Here is a 19523-nt window from a genome sequence, read left to right on the forward strand (position 1 = left end):
ATCTCCAACCCAAAAAGGCCTGTGGTGCTGATGGTATTTTAAATGAAACGATCAAATATACAGACCACAAATTCAAATTGGCTATACTCAAACTCTTCAACATTATCCTCACTGCAGGTATTTTCCCCGATATTTGGAACCAGGGATTGATCACACCAATCTATAAAAATGGAGACAAATTTGACCCAAATAATTACAGAAGAATTTGCGTTAACAGCAACTTGGGGAAAATCCTCTGCAGTATTATAAATAGCAGACTACATCATTTCCTTGACGAACACAACGTCCTGAGCAGAAGCCAGATTGGATTTCTAAAAAATTATCGTACAACAGACCACATTTACACCCTCCACACTCTAATTTATAAACAAAAACAAAGGCAAAATCTACTCGTGTTTTGTAGATTTCAAGAAAGCATTTGATTCAATTTGGCACAAAGGTCTTTTTTATAAACTAATAGAAAGTGGTATTGGAGGGAAAACATATGATTTTATTAAATCAATGTACACTAAAAACAAATGTGCGGTTAAAATTGGCAACAAGCAAACAGACTTCTTCTCTCAGGGGCGGGGAGTGAAACAGGGCTGCCCAATAAGTCCAACATTATTTAACATCTGCATTAATGAATTGGCAAAAACATTAGAAGAATCGGCAGCACCTGGTATCACCCTACACAACACTGAAATCAAGTGTCTGCTGTACGCAGATGACCTGGTGCTGCTGTCTCCCACTAAAGAGGGGTTACAGCAGCACCTAGATCGTCTTCACAGGTTCTGTCAGACCTGGGCTCTGACCGTTAACCTAAAAAAAACAAATATAATGATATTCCAAAAAAGGTCGGGAAATAAGGATGACAAATATAAATTCTATTTGGACACAGTTCTATTAGAACACACCAAAAACTACACATATCTAGGACTAAATATCAGCAACACAGGTAGCTTTCACATGGCTGTGAATGAGCTGAGAGACAAAGCAAGAAGAGCATTCTATGCCATTAAAAGGAACATCAAAATTGAAATTCCAATTAGAATCTGGCTCAAAATTTTTCAATCAGTTATAGAACCAATTGCTCTATATGGCAGTGAAGTATGGGGTCCACTCTCTAATAATGAATTTACTAAATGGGACAAACATCCAACTGAAATATTGCATGCAGAGTTTTGCAAGACTGTATTGCAAGTACAAAGAAAAACTCCAAATAACGCATGTAGGGCAGAATTGGGCCAATACCCCCTCCTCATTCGAATAGAAAAAAGAGCCATCAAATTTTACAACCATCTAAAAACAAGTGACCCTAAAACATTCCATCACACAGCTCTACAATGTCAAGAGATGAAACCAGAGAAGAGTCCCCTCAGCCAGCTGGTTCTGAGGCTCAGTTCACCAACCCAAACCAACCCCATAGAGCCTCGGGACAGCCCTCAGAAAATCTGGCCCAACCAAATCATCACAAAACAAAAAGAAAAATATATAACCTATTGGAAAGACACCACAAAAAATCAAAGTAAACTTCAATGCTATTTGGCTCTAAACAGACAGTACATGGTGGCAGACTATCTGACCACTGTGACTGATAGAAAACTGAGGAAAACATTGACTAGGTACAGACTCAGTGAGCACCGTCTGGCTATAGAGACCGGTCGTCACAGACAAACCTGGCTGCCCAGAGAGGACAGGCTGTGCTCACTCTGCTCCAGGGGAGAGGTAGAGACAGAGGTGCATTTCCTACTACACTGTGACAAATACTCAGACCTAAGAGCATATTTCTTTCCCAAAATTATAACTCAATACAAAGAATTTGAAACTATAAAAGATGAAGAAAAAATCAAATATTTATTGGGTGAAAAGCCAAAATGTGCAGTTTTGGCAGCCAAATATGTGTCCTCCTGCCAAACCGAGGGACAGCCAGTGAAAAATGCAAAGTAATGTTGATAATATTTCCCATTTAGCTTAGTTTTGTTTTGTCTTTCATACCAGGTCATATGTCTTCTCAAGTCATATTGACACTGGTCTACTACTGTTGCTTTAATTTATTGTTGTTCTGATTAATATTGTGGTTGTAGTTGTTGTTAATGGTAATCCCATGTCCACTACTACTGTTATTATTGCTGTTGGTCCCACCATTTATTTATATATAAATATATATTTTGTATATATATACATATATATTTTATTTTTATTTTCGATATGTATACTTTGACAATGTAAGTAATAACGAACTTGCCATGTCAATAAAGTCAATTGAATTGAAATTGAGAGAGAGAGAGAGAGAGAGACAGAGAAAGTCAGAGAGACAGAGAGAAAGTCAGAGAGACAGAGAGAAAGTCAGAGAGAGAAGCGAGAGAGAGAGTCAGAGAGAGAGAGAGAGAAAGTTAGAGAGAGAGAGAGAGTCAGAGAGAGAGAGAGTCAGAGAAAGTCAGAGAGAGAGAGAGAGAGTCAGAGAAAGTCAGAGAGAGAGAGAGAGAGTCAGAGAAAGTCAGAGAGAGAGAGAAAGTCAGAGAGAGTCAGAGAGAGTCAGAGAGAGTCAGAGAGAGAGAGAGAGAGGAGAGAGAGAGAGAGAGAGAGAGTGAGAGAGAGAGGAGGAGAGAGAGAGAGAGAGAGAGAGAGAGAGAGGATGAGAGAGAGAGAGAGAGAGAGAGAGAGAGAGAGAGAGAGAGAGAGAGAGAGAGAGAGAGAGAGAGAGAGAGAGAGAGAGAGAGAGAGAGAGAGACTACATCATCATAAATGTTTTTTATGGGAGGGAGACAGCCTGAGCAACGACATAGAAATGTCAGTTAATATTTGTGTTTGTGTATTTTCCCCTTTGCCATCATGGACGATACTGAAGAGAAGCTCTCTCAACTCCAACGATAACCATTAATGCAGTGATGGAACTAAACCCAGCGACCCTTAGACAAATGGAGCATGGATGTAGGTCTACAGTGATGCTCATTTTAGAATGTGTACCATTATAATAACCTTGCTTAACAGTCAAAACAGACTCATGTTTTAGGATAAGGAGAATTAAAGGCACAAAAATCTGTGTTTCTACAGCCTGACCCTGCCACTTTGTTTGGTAGAGGCCGGAAGGGGCTGGGTGGGGACTGACAGTCCATGAGATTGACATAATAGTTTGTTTAAACATATTGAAACACTGTTTAGAAAAACTGAAAATCATAACCAATGGTAAAACAACCTTAGATGTGGGCTTATAATACAGTAATACCGTTGTAGGCTACTAAGAAATATAGTTTACAAGTATATTTCTACAAAACTCAATGGGTAGACAATTCAACAGCAAAATAAACTCTATTTTGTAGGTTATTGTGTAAAATATTTGTTTTTGTTTTTCTCTAAAAGAACAAATCAAAGGCAATAAACACAAAATTATGAAAACTCATAGTCCGATTATATTTTCCTACTGTACTCAATGAATAACCAGGGTAGTTTTGAGCGCGCCTTACACCAGCTAGCGTGAACGCGCAGCTCCTTCACAACGGCGGAGTTGAGCTCAGAGGAAGGAATAGTTTTGCTGCAAGGAGGGCAGAGCCGCGAGGAGTGAATGGATCAGTGCACTAATGCAGGAAAAACTCTTCGTGGAAACCCTTCTATCTCCGTGAGAGAAGCACTACGTGCCCGTTATGTTCTACTGTGGAGGATAGAGCGTTTTGCCAAGAGAAGGGAAAAAGCAGCGGACTTCGAGTCGGGACACTCCTTCGTTTGAGTTGCCTGTAACGTTAGCTCGTCCGGGGACTGTTTCCAATCTCCTTTGAGCCTAGCATCGGAGAAGGAGGTTTCAGCCAAGCAGGACAACTGTCGGCAAGATGCAGGGGGTTTCGGCAACAACTGGTAAGCCAGTTGGTTGGTTAGGCTACTTTATAATTTTGCCGCTCTGAATAGAAACTGTGTTTTGTTTTGGGGGGTTGTCTTGAAGTATCCATTTCAAGTGCGGTATGGTGCTACAAAGTTACGCGGGGGGGATGGGGGGTGCTGCTGCTGCTACTACTACATGTGGCAGAAACTAGCTCCTTATGGCGCAAACTTCTCCTTTGTATTGTGAGGAGTTGTTGCATTATCCCTTATTATAACTTTAAAGCTATGCAGTTTGTCTGTGAGAGAAATACGACCTCCAACAGCAAAGGATTGTTGTTATTAGTAGGCTGCATAGCAGCATATTTACCTTTCAATGACATGTCACACACATAACACACACACACTTTCAAGGTCGTTGGGCAGCTGACGAGACAAGAAGAGGGGTAAATCGGTACCAAACCCCACGTGGGCAGCTCTGACGTCACCATTGCCCCCGTACCACTCACCCAGAGGCATATGCTTCTCTCAGCCCTTCTCTCAGCCCTTCTCTCAGCCCTTCTCTCAGCCCTTCTCCCAGGCCTTCTCTCAGCCCTTCTCTCAGGCCTTCTCTCAGGCCTACACACACACACACACACACACACACACACACACACACACACACACACACACACACACACACACACACACACACACACACACACACACACACACACACACACACACACACACACACACACACACACACACAGTACAGCTCGACAGACATGAATGTATTCTTTGTTGTAAAGTTCCCTCATTTTATTCTATGTGTTTTGTCTGATTATAGTTATTAGGCTACAGGGAAACCATTGTATTGAATGGAGGGAGACAGGAGGAGGATGGGAGGATGTTTGAGATGAGGATGTTAATATGACATGTATCTGGTGGACAGGATGTTGAGGGGAGTTATAGACTGGGATATGATAAGCATGACGAAGATGGTGATGGTGATTATGACACATCCATAGCTGTAGAGGTGAGGTGGTTTCTGATGTGTGCTACTGAAGATTACGAATGGCGATGATGGTGCAGACGATGATGATAAGGATTACAATGATGAAGATGGTGATTACAATGACTTATAATGATGATGATTATGATGAAGTTGAATGATATGCAGGCTGCTATCTGGTGTGCAGGATACAGTCCGAGGGCAGTCAGAGGCTGACGCTGATACATGGTGCGTGTATAAAGACTCTGTGTTCTAACTCTCCTCCATGTGAATCCCTCATGGTGAGAAATGTGATTAGGCTGGAGAGTGTCTACAGACAGAATCTAGGGTAGGATGAGAGCAGCCTGGCCTCAGGAATGACATTACAACGGAGAGGGAGAGAGAGGTGTTTGTGTGTGCGTGCACATGTTGACGTACGTGTGAGAGATTTATTTCCTCTGTCTCTTAATATAGAGTTGGGTTGTTTGTTTAGAGTTGACCACAGATGTGTTATCACACAGTTGGAACAGGCTGATTAGAGGGGACTACAGATGTGTTATCACACAGTTATAACAGGCTGTTTAGAGGTGACTACAGATGTGTTATCACACAGTTGTAACAGGCTGTTTAGAGGTGACTACAGATGTGTTATCACACAGTTGTAACAGGCTGTTTAGAGGTGACTACAGATGTGTTATCACACAGTTATAACAGGCTGTTTAGAGGTGACTACAGATGTGTTATCACACAGTTGGAACAGGCTGTTTAGAGGTGACTACAGATGTGTTATCACACAGTTGTAACAGGCTGTTTAGAGGTGACCACAGATGTGTTATCACACAGTTGTAACAGGCTGTTTAGAGGTGACTACAGATGTGTTATCACACAGTTGGAACAGGCTGTTTAGAGGTGACTACAGATGTGTTATCACACAGTTGTAACAGGCTGATTAGAGGGGACTACAGATGTGTTATCACACAGTTGTAACAGGCTGTTTAGAGGTGACCACAGATGTGTTATCACACAGTTGTAACAGGCTGTTTAGAGGTGACTACAGATGTGTTATCACACAGTTGTAACAGGCTGATTAGAGGGGACTACAGATGTGTTATCACACAGTTGTAACAGGCTGATTAGAGGTGACCACAGATGTGTTATCACACAGTTGTAACAGGCTGTTTAGAGGTGACTACAGATGTGTTATCACACAGTTGTAACAGGCTGATTAGAGGTGACCACAGATGTGTTATCACAGTTGTAACAGGCTGTTTAGAGGTGACTACAGATGTGTTATCACACAGTTGTAACAGGCTGATTAGAGGTGACTACAGATGTGTTATCACACAGTTGTAACAGGCTGATTAGAAGATCCCTCCTTGACAGCCACTGACACAACAGTCAACAGAAATGCCCTCTACTCGTTAGGACCTTTCACGTGGGTTTATTTCAAAGTGCACACTAAATGATAGAGTTATTTTGAGAACCATAACATAGAGATCTATTTTAATTTGATCACCCTGTTGTCGCAGAGAATTTTCCTGTGATTCAAATCGGCCTGGTGATTTACATGAATTCCCTGAAAACCTGTGGCTCTCTCTCTCTCTTGCTCAAATGTTAAAGCACCTGACAGAATAAATGTCCTACTACTGTAGGTCCTACTACTGCCACATTTAAATGTACAAAAATGTATCTGAAATACAGCCATACTCATCAACAACTGTCGTTTTAAATAGCTTAATAACACAAAATAAATATTAACCTCCACTACGACATAAAAGTGTATCAAACTATAGACCACTGCAGCCTGTCAAAACAAATTTCCTGTTAGAAATTCTATATTTTTTTTAGGATAATCAATTCCTCCTGCTAAAGGGTTGTTTTACTCCTGCAACGAAACTGGTTCAATTAAAGGGGAACTCCACACAAAAACTATATTTTGGTATTTTTTCCATTAGTCCACTGTTAATACAGTCCCAAATGTTTTGCATGTCAGCAGTCAAGTTTTCAAGATATTGGACTTTCAAAAAGCAAAGTGTCACCGGCCACATCATCATGAGTAGAGTTCCTCTTTAAGATCAGACATCTGTAATATTAGACAAAGGACATTTTAGCACAGAGATGAAATGATATAGCTCTTACAAAGAGGAAGTGTAGCCTACAGACTAAATGGGAGACAGAGATGGTTGGAAAGAGAGAAATAGTGACAGAGGACTATAACAGAGGTAGTTGTGGAGGTGAACTGTAGAGAGTATGTTTGTTGAGTGTCTCTGAGGAGGGATCGATCGGCTCTCCTCCCGGCTCCCGTCCGCCTGCCAGTCTGTCTTCTCTCTCTCACAGTTCTCTCTCCCTCCCACATGTCTATCTTTCTCCCTCTCTCTCAGACCTTCAGACCTCTCTCTGTCTCTCTCTCTCAGACCTGCAGACCTCTCTCTGTCTCTCTCTCTCAGACCTGCAGACCCCTCTCAATTCAATTCAAATCAAGGGGCTTTATTGGCATGGGAAACATGTGTTAACATTGCCAAAGCAAATGAGGTAGACAATACACAAAAGTGAAACAAACAAAACGAATTAACAGTAAACATTACACATACAGAAGTTTCAAAACAATATAAAGACATTACGAGTGTCATATTAAATATATACAGTGTTGTAACAATGTACAAATGGTTAAAGCACACAAGTTAAAATAAGTAAGCATAAATATGGGTTGTATTTACAATGGTGTTTGTTTTTCACTGGTTGCCCTTTTCTTGTGGCAACAGGTCACAAATCTTGCTGCTGTGATGGCACACTGTGGAATTTCACCCAGTAGATATGGGAGTTTATCAAAATTGGATTTGTTTTCGAATTCTTTGTGGATCTGTGTGATCTGAGGGAAATATGTGTCTCTAATATGGTCATACATTGGGCAGGAGGTTAGGAAGTGCAGCTCGGTTTCCACCTCATTTTGTGGGCAGTGTGCACATAGCCTGTCTTCTCTTGAGAGCCATGTCTGCCTACGGCGGCCTTTCTCAATAGCAAGGCTATGCTCACTGAGTCTGTACATAGTCAAAGCTTTCCTTAAGTTTGGGTCAGTCACAGTGGTCAGGTATTCTGCCACTGTGTACTCTCTGTTTAGGGCCAAATAGCATTCTAGTTTGCTCTGTTTTTTTGTTAATTCTTTCCAATGTGTCAAGTAATTATCTTTTTGTTTTCTCATGATTTGGTTGGGTCTAATTGTGCTGTTGTCCTGGGGCTTTGTGGGGTGTGTTTGTGTTTGTGAACAGAGCCCTAGGACCAGTTTGCTTAGGGGACTCTTCTCCAGGTTCATCTCTCTGTAGGTGATGGCTTTGTTATGGAAGGTTTGGGAATCGCTTCCTTTTAGGTGGTTGTAGAATTTAACGGCTCTTTTCTGGATTTTGATAATTAGTGGGTATCGGCCTAATTCTGCTCTGCATGCATTATTTGGTGTTCTGCGTTGTACACGGAGGATATTTTTGCAGAATTCTGCATGCAGAGTCTCAATTTGGTGTTTGCCCCATTTTGTGAAATCTTGGTTGGTGAGCGGACCCCAGACCTCACAACCATAAAGGGCAATGGGCTCTATGACTGATTCAAGTATTTTTAGCCAGATCCTAATTGGTATGTTGAAATTTATGTTCCTTTTGATGGCATAGAATGCCCTTCTTGCCTTGTCTCTCAGATCGTTCACAGCTTTGTGGAAGTTACCTGTGGTGCTGATGTTTAGGCCGAGGTATGTATAGTTTTTTGTGTGCTCTAGGGCAACGGTGTCTAGATGGAATTTGTGGTCCTGGCGACTGGACCTTTTTTGGAACACCATTATTTTGGTCTTACTGAGATTTACTGTCAGGGCCCAGGTCTGACAGAATCTGTGCAGAAGATCTAGGTGCTGCTGTAGTCCCTCCTTGGTTGGTGACAGAAGTACCAGATCATCAGCAAACAGTAGACATTTGACTTCGGATTCTAGTAGGGTGAGACCGGGTGCTGCAGACTGTTCTAGTGCCCGCGCCAATTCGTTGATATATATGTTGAAGAGGGTGGGGCTTAAGCTGCATCCCTGTCTCACCCCACGACCCTGTGTGAAGAAATGTGTGTGTTTTTTGCCAATTGTAACCGCACACTTGTTGTTTTTGTACATGGATTTTATAATGTCGTATGTTTTACCCCCAACACCACTTTCCATCAATTTGTATAGCAGACCCTCATGCCAAATTGAGTCGAAGGCTTTTTTGAAATCAACAAAGCATGAGAAGACTTTGCCTTTGTTTTGGTTTGTTTGGTTGTCAATTAGGGTGTGTAGGGTGAATACATGGTCTGTTGTACGGTAATTTGGTAAAAAGCCAATTTGACATTTGCTCAGTACATTGTGTTCATTGAGGAAATGTACGAGTCTGCTGTTAATGATAATGCAGAGTATTTTACCAAGGTTACTGTTGACGCATATTCCACGGTAGTTATTGGGGTCAAATTTGTCTCCACTTTTGTGGATTGGGGTGATCAGTCCTTGGTTCCAAATATTGGGGAAGATGCCAGAGCTAAGGACGACGTTAAAGAGTTTTAGTATAGCCAATTGGAATTTGTTGTCTGTATATTTGATCATTTCATTAAGGATACCATCAACACCACAGGCCTTTTTGGGTTGGAGGGTTTTTATTTTGTCCTGTAACTCATTCAAGGTAATTGGATAATCCAGGGGGTTCTGGTAGTTTTTAATAGTTGATTCTAGTATTTGTATTTAATCATGTATATGTTTTTGCTCTTTATTCTTTGTTATAGAGCCAAAAAGATTGGAGAAGTGGTTTACCCATACATCTCCATTTTGGATAGATAATTCTTCGTGTTGTTGTTTGTTTAGTGTTTTCCAATTTTCCCAGAATTGGTTAGAGTCTATGGATTCTTCAATTACATTGAGCTGATTTCTGACATGCTGTTCCTTCTTTTTCCGTAGTGTATTTCTGTATTGTTTTAGTGATTCACCATAGTGAAGGCATAGACTCAGGTTTTCCGGGTCTCTATGTTTTTGGTTGGACAGGTTTCTCAATTTATTTCTTAGATTTTTGCATTCTTCATCAAACCATTTGTCATTGTTGTTCATTTTCTTCGGTTTTCTATTTGAGATTTCTCTGTCTCTCTCTCTCAGACCTGCAGACCTCTCTCTGTCTCTCTCTCTCAGACCTGCAGACCTCTCTCTGTCTCTCTCTCTCAGACCTGCAGACCTCTCTCTGTCTCTCTCTCTCAGACCTGCAGATCTCTCTCTGTCTCTCTCTCTCTCAGACCTGCAGACCTCTCTCTCTCTCTCTCTCTCTCTCTCAGACCTTCAGATCTCTCTCTGTCTCTCTCTCTCAGACCTGCAGATCTCTCTCTGTCTCTCTCTCTGTCTCTCTCTCTCAGACCTTCAGGCCTCTCTCTGTCTCTCTCTCTCAGACCTTCAGACCTCTCTCTCTCTCTCTCAGACCTTCAGACCTCTCTCTGTCTCTCTCTCTCAGACCTGCAGATCTCTCTCTGTCTCTCTCTCTCAGACCTCTCTCTGTCTCTCTCTCTCAGACCTGCAGACCTCTCCCTGTCTCTCTCTCAGACCTCTCTCTGTCTCTCTCTCAGACCTGCAGACCTCTCTCTGTCTCTCTCTCTCAGACCTCCACACATTTTCTTTCCCAGACCTCTCACTCTCTCTCTCAATTCAATTCAAGGGCTATTGGCATGGGAAACATATGTTAACATCTCTCTCTTTCTCTCTCAGACCCCCCCCCCCGTACTCCTTACTGTTCACATGGGAAGACCAGCTCAGGGCCCTCTTAGAAAAATGGGTGTGGGTGTGTGTTCTTACGGAGGATGTTCATGAAGAATTACCAAAAATAAACCGCAACACACCATAGCATTGGGTGTGCTATCTAACCCTAGCCATCCTACAATCTAAGCTTGATGCCCTTAATCTCACACAAATTATCAAGGAACCTACCAGGTACAACCCTAAATCCGTAACCATGGGCACCCTCTTAGATATCATCCTGACCAACTTGCCCTCTAAATACACCTCTGCCGTCTTTAACCAGGATCTCAGTGATCTCTGCCTCATCGTTTGACTGCGTGGGTAATGAGTCCGCAGTCAAACGACCACCCCTCATCACTCTCAAACACTCCCTAAAACACTTCAGCGAGCAGGCCTTTCTAATCGACCTGGCCCGGGTATCCTGGAAGGATATTGACCTCATCCCGTCAGTATAGGATGCCTGGTTGTTCTTTAAAAGTGCTTTCCTCACAATCTTAAATAAGCATACCCCGTTAAAAAAATGTAGAACCAAGAACAGATATAGCCCTTGGTTCACTCCAGACCTGACTGCCCTCGACCAGCACAAAAACATCCTGTGGCGTTCTGCATTAGCATCGAATAGTCCCCGCGATATGCAACCTTTCAGGGAAGTCAGGAACCAATATACACAGGCAGTTAGGAAAGCAAAGGCTAGCTTTTTCAAACAGAAATTTGCATCATGTAGCACTAATTCCAAAAAGTTCTGGGACACTGTAAAGTCCATGGAGAATAAGAGCACCTCCTCCCAGCTGCCCACTGCACTGAGGCTAGGAAACACTGTCACCACCGATAAATCTATGATAATCGATCATTTCCACGGCTGGACATGCTTTCCACCTGGCTACCTCTACGCCTGACAACAGCTCAGCACCCCCTGCAGCAACTTGCCCCCCCCCCCCACCCCCCTGCTTCTCCTTCACCCAAATCCAGGCAGCAGATGTTCTAAAAGAGCTGCAAAATCTGGATCAAATACTTCTCAGATAGAGTTCAGTGTGTCAAATCTGAGGGCCTGTTGTCCAGACCTCTGGCAGTCTCTATGGGGGTGCCACAGGGTTCAATACTCAGGCCGACTCTTTTCTCTGTATATATCAATGATGTCGCTCTTGCTGCTGGTGATTCTCTGATCTACCTCTACGCAGACGACACCATTCTGTATACATCTGGCCCCTCTTTGGACACTGTGTTAACTAACCTCCAGACGAGCTTCAATGCCATACAACTCTCCTTCCGTGGCAACCAACTGCTTTTAAATGCTAGTAACACTAAGTGCATGCTCTTCAACCGATTGCTGCCTACACACTCCCGCCCGACTAGCATCACTACTCTATTCTGAATTAGAATATGTGGACAACTATAAATACTTAGGTGTCTGGTTAGATTGTAAACTCTCCTTCCAGACTCGCATTAATCATCTCTAGTCTAAAATTAAATCTAGAATCGGCTTCCTATTTCACAACAAAGCCCCTTTCACTCATGCTGCCAAACATACCCTCGTAAAACTGACTATCCTACCTATCCTTGACTTTGGCGATGTCATTTACAAAATAGCCTTCAACACTTTACTCAGCAAACTGGATGTGGTCTACCACAGTGCCATCCGTTAAGTCACCAAAGCCCCACATACTACCCACCACTGTGACCTGTACGCTCTCGTTGGCTGGCCCTCGCTTCATATTCGTCGCCAAACCCACTGGCTCCAGGTCATCTATAAGTCTTTGCTAGGTAACGCCCGCCTTATCTCTTCTCACTGGTCACCATAGCAACACCCTCCTGTAGCACATGCTCCAGCAGGTATATTTCACTGGTCATCCCCAAAGCCAACACTTACTTTGGCCACCTTTCTTTCCAGTTCTCTGCTGCCAATGACTGGAATGAATTGAAAAAATCACTGAAGCTGGAGTCTTATATCTCCCTCTTTAACTTTAAGCATCAGCTGTCAGAGCAGCTTAACGATCACTGTACCTGTACACAGCCAATCTGTAAATAGAATACCCAACTACCTCATCCCCATATTGTTACTTATCCTCTTGCTCTTTTGCACCCAGTATCTCTACTTGCACATCATCATCTGCACATCTATCACTCCATTGTTAATGATAAATTGTAATTATTTCGCCTCCATGGCCTATTTATTGCCTTACCTCCCTACTCTTCTACATTTGCACACACTGTATACAGATTTGTCTATTGTGTTATTGACTGTACGTTTGTTTATGTGTTACTCTGTGTTGTTGTTTTTGCCACACTTGGCCAGGTCGCAGTTGTAACTGAAAACTTGTTCTCAACTGGCCTACCTGGTTAAATAAAGTTGAAATAAAAAAATAACTTAGGTTGTTGCCTGAAGCAGCCGAGTTCCTTCCTCCTTTTCTGTTTTGTTTTAAGTCTCCTTTAGGGTTCTTCTCCTCTGACTGAGATGACAGAGTCCTTGTCACATTCACTTTACTGTACAGATGACTCTGTCCCTGTTTGACCCGGTTTTCTCTTCTCTTCTGCATGACCACACGAACTCTTCAGTTCTCTCGCTCTCTCTCTCTCTCTCTCACTGTCTCTCTCTCACTCCCTCTCTCTCACTGTCTCTCTCTCTCTCTCAGCTCTCTCTCTCTCTCTCTCTCTCTCTCTCTCTCTCTCTCTCTCTCTCTCTCTCTCTCTCTCTCTCTCTCACTGTCTCTCTCTCTCAGCTCTCACTCCCTCTCTCTCTCACTGTCTCTCTCTCTCTCTCTCTCTCTCTCTCCCTCTCTCTCTCTCTCTCTCTCTCTCTCTCTCTCTCTCTCTCTCTCTCTCTCTCTCTCTCTCTCTCTCTCTCTCTCTCTCTCTCACTGTCTCTCTCTCTCAGCTCTCACTCCCTCTCTCTCTCACTGTCTCTCTCTCTCTCTCACTGTCTCTCTCTCTCAGCTCTCACTCCCTCTCTCTCTTCCAGGGAGGTGGGTGAATGTGAACATGGGTGATGTCTGTCTGTCTGTCTGTCTGTCTGTCTGTCTGTCTGTCTGTCTGTTAGTGGGTCAGATCAGATACTGGACAATGGCTCTGGCACGCCAGCCGTCCCAGCATGCTTTGCAGCGTCTGGCTGTTTACATTATTTATTATTAACAAAAGTGATTGGCTCCGCCTGTGTTTAACCTAGACTGTGTAAACATCACCCCTCCGTGTTAAATAAACACTGAACACAGGTGGTAGAGATAGAGGTAGAGATAAGAAGAGGAGGAGGAGGAAGAGCAGGGGAAACATTTAGAAATTTCTCCCATCCAACACTGTCTTTTTTTGTCCCCAACTCTCACACACTTTCTGTTTCTGTACTTTAGCTCTTTCACACTCAGTGTCTTAAACTCACCATGCTTCTTTCAGAGCTTTCATAGTGTTCATTATTTCTTTCTCTCTCTCAATTCAATTTAAGGGTTTTATTGGCATGGGAAACATATGTTTACATTGCCAAAGCAAGTGAAATAGATAATACTTTTTTTTACAGTAAACATTACGTTCACAAAAGTTCCAAAAGAAGAATAAAGACATTAAAGTACAAAAGTGAAAATAAATAAACATAAATATGGGTTGTATTTAGGATTTTCCCAAGGTTGCTGTTGACGCACATCCAACGGAAGTCATTTGGGTCATATTTGTCTCCACTTTTTGTGTATTAGGTTATCAGTCCTTGGTTCCAAATATTGGGGACGATGCCAGAGCTAAGGATGACGTTAAAGACTTTAAGTATAGCCAATTGGAATTTGTCATCTGTATATTTAATTATTTAATTTAGTATATCATTAACACCACAGGCCTTTTTGGGTTTGTATTTTGTCCTGTAGTTCATTCAATGTAGTTGGAGAATCCAGTGGGTTCTGGTACTCTTTAATACTTGATTCTAAGATTTGTATTTGATCATGTATATGTTTTTGCTGTTTGTTCTGTGTTATAGAGCCAAAAAATATTGGAGAAGTGGTTTATCCATACATCTCCGTTTTGGATAGATAACTCTTTGTGTTGTTGTTTGTTTAGTGTTTTACAATTTTCCCAGAAGTGGTTAGAGTCTATGGATTCTTCAATTACATTGAGCTGATTTCTGACGTGCTGTTCCTTCTTTTTCTGTAGTGTATTTCTGTATTGTTTTAGTGATTCACCATAGTGAAGGCGTAGACTCTTTGTTTTTTGGTTGGATAGGTTTCTCAATTTCTTTCTTGGGTTTTTGCAGTCTTCATCAAACCATTTATCATTGTTGTTCATTTTCTTAGGTTTTCTGCTTATATTTTACAAATAGGAAACTGAGAGGTCAAATATACTGTTTAGCTTGGCAGGTTTCTCAATTTCTTTCTTTGGTTTTTGCAGTCTTCATCAAAACATTTGTCATTGTTGTTAATTTTCTTAGGTTTCCTGCTTATATTTTTATTTTTTAAATTTTCTCCCCTTTTCTCCACAATTTTCGTGGTATCCAATCACTAGTAATTACTATCTTGTCTCATTGCTACAACTCGGGAGAGACGAAGGTCGAAAGCCATGCATCCTCTGAAGCACAACCCAACCAAGCCGCACTGCTTCTTAACACAGCGCGCCTCCAACCCGGAAGCCAGCCACACCAATGTGTCGGAGGAAACACCGTGCACCTGGCCCCCTTGGTTAGCACGCACTGCGCCCGCCCCGCCACAGGAGTCGCTGGAGCGCGATGAGACAAGGATATCCCTACCGGCCAAACCCTCCCTAATCCGGACGACGCTAGGCCAATTGTGCGTCGCCCCACGGACCTCCCGGTCGCGGACGGCTGCGACAGAGCCTGGGTGCGAACCCAGAGACTCTGGTGGCGCAGCTAGCACTGCGATGCAGTGCCCTAGACCACTGCGCCACCCGGGAGGTCATTCTGCTTATATTTTAAATAATTGATAGGGAAGCTGAGAGGTCAAAAATAATGTTTAGGTTTTCTACTGCAAAGTTTACACCTTCACTATTACAGTGAAACGTTTTGTCCAGGAAGTTGTCTAAATGGGATTTAATTTGTTGTTGCCTAATAGTGTTTTGTTAGTTTTCCATACTGCTTTCCTTCCATCTATAACATTTGTTAATATTATTCAGTTCCTTTGGCTTTGATGCCTCATGATTGAGTATTGCTCTGTTCAAGTAGGCTGTGATTTTGCTGTGATCTGGTAGGGGTGTCAATGGGCTGATTGTGAACAGTCTAAGAGACTCTGTGTTGAGGTCAGTGATAAAGTAGTCTACAGTACTACTGCCAAGTGATGAGCTATAGGTGTACCTACCGTAGGAGTCACCTCAAAGCCTACCATTGACTATGTACATACCCAGCGTGCGACAGAGCTGCAGGAGTTGTGACCCGTTTTTTTGTTATGTTGTCGTAATTGTGCCTAGGGGGGCATATGGGGGAGGGAATGCTGTCACCTCCAGGCAGGTGTTTGTCCCCCTGTGTGCTGAGGGTGTCAGGTTCTTGTCTGGTTCTTGCATGTAGGTCGCATCAGACTAATACATGTCCCTGGTCCTGGAAATGATTGATTTCCCCCTCCAGGATGGAGAAGCTGTCTTGATTAAAGTATGGGGATTCTAGTGGGGGGATATAGGTAGGATGGAGAAGCTGTCTTGATTAAAGTATGGGGATTCTAGAGGGGGATATAGGTAGGATGGAGAAGCTGTCTTGATTAAAGTATGGGGATTCTAGAGGGGGGATATAGGTAGGATGGAGAAGCTGTCTTGATTAAAGTATGGGGATTCTAGTGGGGGGGATATAGGTAGGATGGAGAAGCTGTCTTGATTAAAGTATGGGGATTCTAGTGGGGGGATATAGGTAGGATGGAGAAGCTGTCTTGATTAAAGTATGGGGATTCTAGAGGGGGGATATAGGTAGGATGGAGAAGCTGTCTTGATTAAAGTATGGGGATTCTAGTGGGGGGGATATAGGTAGGATGGAGAAGCTGTCTTGATTAAAGTATGGGGATTCTAGAGGGGGGATATAGGTAGGATGGAGAAGCTGTCTTGATTAAAGTATGGGGATTCTAGAGGGGGGATATAGGTAGGATGGAGAAGCTGTCTTGATTAAAGTATGGGGATTCTAGAGGGGGGATATAGGTAGGATGGAGAAGCTGTCTTGATTAAAGTATGGGGATTCTAGTGGGGGGATATAGGTAGGATGGAGAAGCTGTCTTGATTAAAGTATGGGGATTCTAGTGGGGGGATATAGGTAGGATGGAGAAGCTGTCTTGATTAAAGTATGGGGATTCTAGAGGGGGGATATAGGTAGGATGGAGAAGCTGTCTTGATTAAAGTATGGGGATTCTAGAGGGGGGATATAGGTAGGATGGAGAAGCTGTCTTGATTAAAGTATGGGGATTCTAGTGGGGGGATATAGGTAGGATGGAGAAGCTGTCTTGATTAAAGTATGGGGATTCTAGTGGGGGGGATATAGGTAGGATGGAGAAGCTGTCTTGATTAAAGTATGGGGATTCTAGTGGGGGGGATATAGGTAGGATGGAGAAGCTGTCTTGATTAAAGTATGGGGATTCTAGTGGGGGGGATATAGGTAGCACACAGGAGAACATTTTCCTCTGTTAAGACCATTTCCTTTTGAATTTCTAGCCAAATGTAAAATGTTCCTGCTTTTATTAATTTAATGAGTGAGTTAGGTCTGCTCTATACCAAATTAGCATTCCCCATTGAGTCCCTTCCCTGTTTCACACCTTGTAGTTTGGTGGATGGGATTACCAGCTCTCTGTAACCTAGAGGGCAACCAGTTGTTCCATTTCCTCTATATCAGTGGTTCCCAACCCTTTACGGTTACTGTACCTTCAACTGAAATGTTCTCTGCCCGAATACCCCTGAAGTACCCCCTCATGTGCATTTTACCAGTAAGCCTGTGGTCTCATGAGTCTTCTCAAGTACCCCCTGTGGATAGGCCAAGTACCCACAGAGGTCCTAGTCCCCCTGGTTGGGAACCACTGCTGTATATCATGTTTCTTGTAGGATGACAATGCCTGTATTTTTTATTTATTTAGTGAAGTCCAGGTTCCTGCTATTTAGGCCAAAGGTAGATGACCTGGGGCTGTGGTTGAGGGCGATGACCTTTAGGGTCCTGGCGAAGGTGGACACTGCTGCCTTGTGTAGGATGACCTTGTCGTAAAAGGCTGTTCAAGTCCAGAGTGGAGTGGTGGGCCAGGTAAACTTTTGGTTTTGAGGCATAGTCACAGGAAATACCCTTGAGTGCTGTGGCCACCCTTTCCTGCTGTGTTCTCAGGTTGTTTGTGCCTGTGTGTATTATTATGTGGCTGGGTGACCCTAGTTGGTCCTCAGACAGAAGGTCTGCTGGGTGTTTGGGCACCAGAGTTTAGACACTGTGTTTGGGAAAAAGTGTGTTTTCTTGTATATACACTGCTCAAAAAAATAAAGGGAACACTTAAACAACACAATGTAACTCCAAGTCAATCACACTTCTGTGAAATCAAACTGTCCACTTAGGAAGCAACACTGATTGACAATAAATTTCACATGCTGTTGTGCAAATGGAATAGACAAAAGGTGGAAATTATAGGCAATTAGTAAGACACCCCCCAAAAAGGAATGGTTCTGCAGGTGGTGACCACAGACCACTTCTCAGTTCCTATGCTTCCTGGCTGATGTTTTGGCCACTTTTGAATGCTGGCGATGCTCTCACTCTAGTGGTAGCATGAGACGGAGTCTACAACCCACACAAGTGGCTCAGGTAGTGCAGCTCATCCAGGATGGCACATCAATGCGAGCTGTGGCAAGAAGGTTTGCTGTGTCTGTCAGCGTAGAGTCCAGAGCATGGAGGCGCTACCAGGAGACAAGCCAGTACATCAGGAGACGTGGAGGAGGCCGTAGGAGGGCAACAACCCAGCAACAGGACCGCTACCTCCGCCTTTGTGCAAGGAGGAGCACTGCCAGAGCCGTGCAAAATGACCTCCAGCAGGCCACAAATGTGCATGTGTCTGCTCAAACGGTCAGAAACAGACTCCATGAGGGTGGTATGAGGGCCCGACGTCCACAGGTGGGGGTTGTGCTTACAGCCCAACACCGTGCAGGACGTTTGGCATTTGCCAGAGAACACCAAGATTGGCAAATTCGCCACTGGCACTCTGTGCTCTTCACAGATGAAAGCAGGTTCACACTGAGCACATGAGCACATGTGACAGACGTGACAGATTCTGGAGACGCCGTGGAGAACGTTCTGCTGCCTGCAACATCCTCCAGCATGACCGGTTTGGCGGTGGGTCAGTCATGGTGTGGGGTGGCATTTCTTTGTGGGGCCGCACAGCCCTCCATGTGCTCGCCAGAGGTAGCCTGACTGCCATTAGGTACCGAGATGAGATCATCAGACCCCTTGTGAGACCATATGCTGACACATGCACATTTGTGGCCTGCCGGAGGTCATTTTGCAGGGCTCTGGCAGTGCTACTCCTTGCACAAAGGCGGAGGTAGCGGTCCTGTTGCTGGGTTGTTGCCCTCCTACGGCCTCCTCCACGTCTCCTGATGTACTGGCCTGTCTCCTGGTAGCGCCTCCATGCTCTGGACACTACGCTGACAGACACAGCAAACCTTCTTGCCACAGCTCGCATTGATGTGCCATCCTGGATGAGCTTCACTACCTGAGCCACTTGTGTGGGTTGTAGACTCCGTCTCATGCTACCACTAGAGTGAGAGCACCGCCAGCATTCAAAATTGACCAAAACATCAGCCAGGAAGCATAGGAACTGAGAAATGGTCTGTGGTCACCACCTGCAGAATCACTCCTTTATTGGGGGTGTCTTTCTAATTGCCTATAATTTCCACCTTTTGTCTATTCCATCTGCACAACTTCATGTGAAATTTATTGTCAATCAGTGTTGCTTCCTAAGTGGACAGTTTGATTTCACAGAAGTGTGATTGACTTGGAGTTACATTGTGTTGTTTAAGTGTTCCCTTTATTTTTTTGAGCAGTGTATTTCCCGTTTGAGTCCATAAGGAGTACAA

The 19523-nt window shown here is 43.5% G+C and overlaps 1 protein-coding gene across 2 annotated transcripts in view; it reads left to right on the forward strand.

The window, feature by feature from the left end:
• Nucleotides 1–3487: 3487 nt before the first annotated feature.
• The window catches only part of LOC129861015 (FYVE, RhoGEF and PH domain-containing protein 3-like), a 131811-nt gene continuing 115775 nt past the window's right edge, over nt 3488–19523 (forward strand). Inside the window, exon 1 of one of the 2 annotated variants that reach the window (XM_055932024.1) lies at nt 3488–3831. In XM_055932024.1, the coding sequence (XP_055787999.1) occupies nt 3807–3831 (25 nt within the window). In that variant the 5' untranslated portion in view covers nt 3488–3806. The remainder of the gene's footprint in view (nt 3832–19523) is intronic. The other variant, XM_055932023.1, reaches the window with a different exon arrangement.

The sequence above is a fragment of the Salvelinus fontinalis genome, chromosome 8 (genome assembly GCF_029448725.1).
Source record: "Salvelinus fontinalis isolate EN_2023a chromosome 8, ASM2944872v1, whole genome shotgun sequence".
In the NCBI taxonomy this organism is placed as follows: domain Eukaryota; kingdom Metazoa; phylum Chordata; class Actinopteri; order Salmoniformes; family Salmonidae; genus Salvelinus; species Salvelinus fontinalis.